This window comes from Corapipo altera, unplaced genomic scaffold, assembly GCF_003945725.1.
Source record: "Corapipo altera isolate COAL_440 unplaced genomic scaffold, ASM394572v1 93, whole genome shotgun sequence".
NCBI classification, from domain to species: Eukaryota; Metazoa; Chordata; class Aves; order Passeriformes; family Pipridae; genus Corapipo; species Corapipo altera.
In genome coordinates, this window is record NW_020885000.1 from 1,075,851 (window position 1) to 1,081,908 (window position 6,058).

Consider the following 6,058-nt stretch of genomic DNA (forward strand, 5'->3'; position numbering starts at 1 on the left):
AGAAGTTGAGAAGGACCTGGCTGGATTGAATGAACGCTCTGATTAAAGTTGCCAAAGAAAAAAGTGAGCACAAAATGGCACTAATGGTTTGATAGAGGGGTTTTGTATTCATTCTGACTACAGTGCTGGTTGAGATATCATTGATATGCTGTAAAAGTGTGACCTAGATGCCAGTGGTCATCAAATGTCCATGATCTGTTCTTAGAAGAAATGGGTATGGGGCTTGGGCCAGCTCTAACCTAGAAGTCGCTAGTTCCTTTCTGTATGTTTGTCCAGAAACTTCAAGGGGATGTTCCTTGTGATACCTCTTTAACTTAAGTATAGATGCTTCATTTTATCTTTGTGGTTTCTTTTAAAATGCAATGAGTTGGTGTTTTTCATAACTGAAGCTTTGTAAGTAAAGGAAAACCAAGTACAAAATGAAAAACATGCTGATCTGTTTCCTAGCACTTATCTTCTCCAAGTGCATCTGGGTGTTAGGAAGTAAAAAATAATTTATTTTAGATTATGTAAAGATACAAATTTCTATTCTGTTTTGTTTTGTTTTGTTTTTGGCACAGGTTCCTACAGGTGGTTATACTTCCATTAACAATGTCCAGAATCCCAGTAATCCAGAGCCACGGGATAAGATGGAGAGCTTCTTCCTTGGGGAAACACTCAAATACATGTTTCTGCTGTTTTCAGATGACATAGACTTAATCAACCTTGACAAATACATCTTTAACACGGAGGCTCATCCACTCCCTATCTGGGTGCCAGCATAGACTCTGCAACACTGGACTTTTCAGTGGTGGCATTTTTATCTCCAAGTCACTTTACTTTTCAGGGTTTGAGGAGAGATGCTATATTGCACCTTTTTTGGCTTCAGACAACAAACAAAACCTTGGGGAAAGCATCTCTGGTTTGAAGAAATCATGTCAGTCTTAAATCTAATCCCTGGTTCTGGGATGAACGAACCGTGCCATATCAAGCTGGTTTCCCTAGTACTGATGACGAGGTTCAGAGAGTAATTGCAGTGTGGACCACGACATTCATGGGGCTCTGGTGACCCAGAACTCACTTATGTCAGTCTTACTAAATGCTCATTATATATTGGGAATGCAGCGAGTCAGCTTAGGGCACAGGGTTGTTCCTGGAGAGCAAGAATAAGCCTACAGTTTTTTGGTTTATTCTGGATTCACCGAAACACTGGATTACAGAGCCATTCCTTTGTCAGAATGTGACAGTGGTTCAGGTGGAAAGTGGAATAAACAAAAGATCTGTAGTGCTGTCCCAGGTAGAAGCAAAGCTGTCAGTATTGCTGCTGATACTCTGATCTCATTCCAAACTCACAAGCTGTGCTGCATCACCTTAGAGGAGAAGAAAGAAGCAGCAGAGCATCCATTGTATAGGGTCTTAGTTTTTGTAGAGCACTTTGAACAGTCTGTTCAAGCTGAGGCTGAAATGAATGGCGAAAAGGAATTTGCTGCTGGTTTGGCTCAAAGTGGTATATAATTTTTTAGAGGTATTGCAGTTTTTTAACTTATCTGCAGGAATGCAGGAGATAATGTGAAATACAAGTGAAACTACATGTGCATTTTATATATTATTTGCATCAGTTAGACTCAGGTATTCTGACTGAAAGCTGCTTTCTGAGGTTGGGTACTGGGAAAGCTTGTGAGCACATTAGTTATCAGCCTCCTTCCGTCCCTTCCTGTCCAGATATCACATCATGAGGTGTTTGTTGACTCAAGCTTACAGCTGTACAGCACAGTTTATGTTATTCATAATTTCTTGGACTGTGGAGAAGTTTTCAATTTGGTTTTCCTTGGTTAGAAGTATTTTCGATAGTAGTGTTAAAAGCAGACAGTCTGAAAATATTACAGTAATTTCAGGTCCCAGTAGAATTGGAGAAATCCATTTCAGTTGCTTGAAGTCAAAGCAGACACAGGTTTTTTAAGAATCTTATTGGAGCCCTGGAATCTTTCATTTTTATACGTGCAATAGATTTTAAACCATGAATTTGGAAATGAGCTTTCTTTAGTGCTTGTCCTTTTGGATTTGTAGCTACTTGGACAATCCTGTATTCACAGATAAGATCTCAGAAATGTGCTTGTTCATATTTCTGGAAGAGGTTGTTCTCACTGAAATGCCCTTTCCCCTGTGGCAGTAGGTGTGATGGGCACAACCAGGTATGTGGTGGCAGCAGGGAGGTCCAGTCCCCACTAACACCAGCGCCACTGACAGAACTGATTGAGTCTGACTGGAATGGCTGAAGGAGGTATATGTATTTTATAGTAATTAAAACCTTTGATTTGTAAAGTAAGATACATCTTTGTTTTATGCTGATCCATTTTGTTTGCTGGAGTTACAAGTTACCCTTGGGACCACTTTTTAAGTCTTTTAGAGAATATTTATCATTCCATGTACTAATGATGGGCTATAGAAATGAAGAACTCTTACAAATTATTTAATGCACCTTTTGTGTCATCAAAAGTATCCTGGGAGTAGCAGGACAGAACAGGTCAGTGCAGAATGCTAATGTTCCTCCTGCTCATTTGCCAGCAGTAACCCTTGCAATGAGCTTCTCACATACATGTGCAGTGGAATCCAGTCACTGTGGCCTTTGGCTGCACAACTGATTGGTTGCCAATACTTTTGTTTTCTTTGACGCAACAGCAAATGAGGAAGGTGCTGTTGAAATGTGGGAGGTAACACCTTCAGTGTTTTTGTTTGTGGAGCAGGTTTGTGCTGCTGAGCAGCTGAGCTTTGGCTATAAGCTAATCTTAAAATTGGAGATGAAAGAAAAAAAAAGATAAATTCAGTGAAACTACCCAGGTCCTGGTGACTTGTGTTGCTTTGGCCTTGTGCCTTTGACTGAAGCTAGTACTGAACCCTTAATTACGACTGTGCTATGGATTGTGAAACTTCCGGGGTTTGGTGTTTCACCCATACAGCTGCCTGATTGAGGCAACAGAGACATTTCTTAGGAAATGGAATACATAGAAATGCTTACCAAAAATATTCTGTTCTTGAAGTCTTACATTAGTCTTAATGTAATTGATTCTACAAATGAGACTGCGGGAGTCTGCATTGTATTATTTTTGCCTTATGATTGGCTTGAGAGTAATAATTCATTTCCTAATGAGTTAAAGGAAGGGAGAGAAGAATAAATCATCAGTTTCCCAAACATATCTTTTAGCTGAGCCTGTTGGTCCAGCTGATTTCTACCTAGTTCTTGTTGGGACATGGAATCTCTGCAAAATGTGGCTTTACTGTCCTCAGCCTTTAAACCTGAAGTTCATATTGTTCAGTTCTCGCTTCCCTTGAGAACAAATGCTTGTTTCACACCCCTGTATCACATGCAAAATGGCACAAACTAAAGAATCTGAACAAAGCTCACCTGTTCTTCCTGTTCTGTTGCAAAGGTCATTTTAATTGCTTATTTATTTTACTTTCTTAACAAACTGCTGTGTCAGGTCAGTCTCTGAGCTCCACAGCCCATCTCTATTCCACGATGTGCTCCCTCAGCACAACAGAAAATCAAAAGTTTTCCCTTTGAGCACTCTGTGGTTCCTTGTTCCAAAGCCTGAACTTCCTGGTCCGTAACCCGCTCTGATGTTTCAGTGTACTGGGATGCTCCTGGCTGAAGTGGAATGTTGTGGAAAGGCCACCACTGAGCTGGGATTCTGTCCTTCTGCACAAAGAGCTGCAGTGGTTTCTCTCCAAGAGTTTGAGTACCTGCCTAATTAAACTAAAACAACCCTTGACCCCACTGCCTCTACTGTTTCCTTGGGCTTTCACTTGAGGAACAGAGCTGGGCACTGGCAGAGCCACAGAGCTGCATGGCTGTAGGACTTGGGAGTCTCATACTTGGGGCTTTGAGCCACAGCTTAGGAAAAAAATACAGACCTGTTTGCTCAAAGAAAATTCAACAGGTGGATGGGGCACAGTTAGCATCTAATCCCTGAACTTCTGAAAGCTGAATTCTCATGACAGGTCATAGAAACTGGCAGTTTTGCCAGGTCCCTGGTGTTGGCTGAGAGGCCCTCCTTGTGTTTCACAGGACTTTCCAGTAATAGGATTTTCGCATTCCAAGGTTTCGCATTTCGCTGAGTTCAGGTACACTTGTATTTACTCCTCCAAATACTAGACAAAAGAGTACATCTTGTTTCCAGTTCCATACCCGTGTGATGTTGGCAGTGATGAGGGATGAGAACAGGAAAGGTTTTTGCAGTAACACATTTACAGTTTTGTGAATTTCTCTTGCACTTTAGGACTTCCCTTCAGCTGTGCGCTCCTAGAAATAGCCCTGCAGGGAGTCAGCTCCTGATTTCCAGTGCCACACTCAGTATATTTAACAAGACTAGTGAAACAGACAGGACAGGGTAGCTTCATGAAGCTTGTTGCTTCAACAGAAAGTTTCAGATTTTTCTGACTTTGGATTTGGTAAGAAGGGCTTGGGGTTTTTTGGTCTCTGTAATATTGCTGGAGATTGCTGTCCAAGTCTGGAGGCTTCCACTGAAATCTGAGTTCCTGTTCTGTGTAATGTTCCCACATTGCCCCCACTCACCACATTGGTATGTGACAATGGAACAAACGAGCCTTCGTTCAACAACCCCACTGGGTTGTTGAGCATAGGGGAGGGGCTGCAGCCATGGTCTGGTCTGGGTCACTCCTGCTGGCACCCCATTTTCCTTTTGTGGCCCTGAAGTTGAGCCAGGAGCAGTGTTCCCATGACACTCATGAGCAGTGACTGCTGCTGTGTGGCTGTGGTTCTTCCCTTCAGCTGAGATAGCACCACAAAACCACGGTTTTCCACTTACATTCCACGCTTGCTTGCCCAAGGCTTCAACACATTATGGATGGTGGTGGCACTGGCTTCAGACTTCTGCCATGGTTTCTTTTTTAGCACTGCTCATCTGTACTGAAAGTTCATATGTATCATGTTTATCTCTTTGCCATGGTGTCTGAAAGCCTTTTATTCATCCATGCATATCAATCAGTGGGTGTTCCTCACGCTAAGTGGATTCCTTTGGGGCAAGAACTATCCGTAAGGAAAATAGGGAGCTCAGTGTAGTCCAGTATAAGGGGATTAAAGAACTCTTGCCCTTCTGGAAGGTCAGCAGACACCTGGGCCTCCTTTCCCTCCAAAGCCCAAACCCAACCCTGACTGCAGGGGTGACTTGCAGTGATTTCCCAAAAAGACTCTCCCTGAGCCTTACTGTGTTCATGCACTGCTGGGCTGGTGTCACTAGGTGCCTGCTTGTGGGACTTAAGGGTACTGTTAGAAAGGGAATACAAGCAAGATGCAATCCTTGCTCTCTGCTTTTTTTTTTTTTTATTGTGGTGCTAATCCTGAATTATGCCTGGATACAGCAAATCTGAATTCCAGAACATTGAGGGCTCTGAGCATGGAGGATGAACATGAGTCCAGCACCTCAGTAAGGCTGGGTGTGGCAGCCTTGTATAAGCCACAGCTGGAGCAACAAACACAAAGCCTAACTTGAGCAAGAGCAGAAGGGATGGTGGCAGCTCTGAGCAGGGCCAGTGGAGGCTTTCATCTGCATGAACAGAGGATTTGGGTCTTTCTGAAGATGTGGTGCCACTGGCAGGCTTACAGCAGCTTTCCTGGGGACTGGAGTTGACTAATCGGGTCTTCCATGTTGTCCTTCATTTACATGTATCTGAAGTAGTTGACAAAGGAATGGATCCATCTGTTCCTGTTCTCTCCAGCATTTTTGGGGGGTGGTGGGCCACAAGCTTTGGCCTTTTGTTCTTAAGAACAGGGCAGAGGTATGTGGGTCCTGTGTCAGCACCTGAACATTGTGAAGTACCAGCAGTGGCTCTGGGAAACAGTCCTCCTGTGACCAGGGAGGGCCCAGCAGTGCAAACACTGACACAAAGCCTGTTTGGGCAGTGTCAGAGAGCTGAGGCACTGCTGTGACTGTGCTGCACAAGCAATGGAAACCTGTGGGGACACAGGAGGCCTCTCCACTAAAGTAATAAAATCATTGCAAAAATATTAAACCCTAGTAATCAACTGGCTGCCTCAGTTGATCCATTTACAATTATGCTA

At 43.2% G+C, this 6,058-nt stretch overlaps 1 protein-coding gene across 3 annotated transcripts in view; it reads left to right on the forward strand.

The window, feature by feature from the left end:
- Window positions 1–5,064, forward strand: part of MAN1B1 (mannosidase alpha class 1B member 1) — a 28,576-nt gene extending 23,512 nt beyond the window's left edge. For all 3 annotated transcript variants that reach the window (XM_027667029.1, XM_027667030.1, XM_027667027.1), the window contains one exon: window positions 561–5,064. In XM_027667029.1, the coding sequence (XP_027522830.1) occupies window positions 561–764 (204 nt within the window). In that variant the 3' untranslated portion in view covers window positions 765–5,064. The remainder of the gene's footprint in view (window positions 1–560) is intronic.
- Window positions 5,065–6,058: the final 994 nt, after the last annotated feature.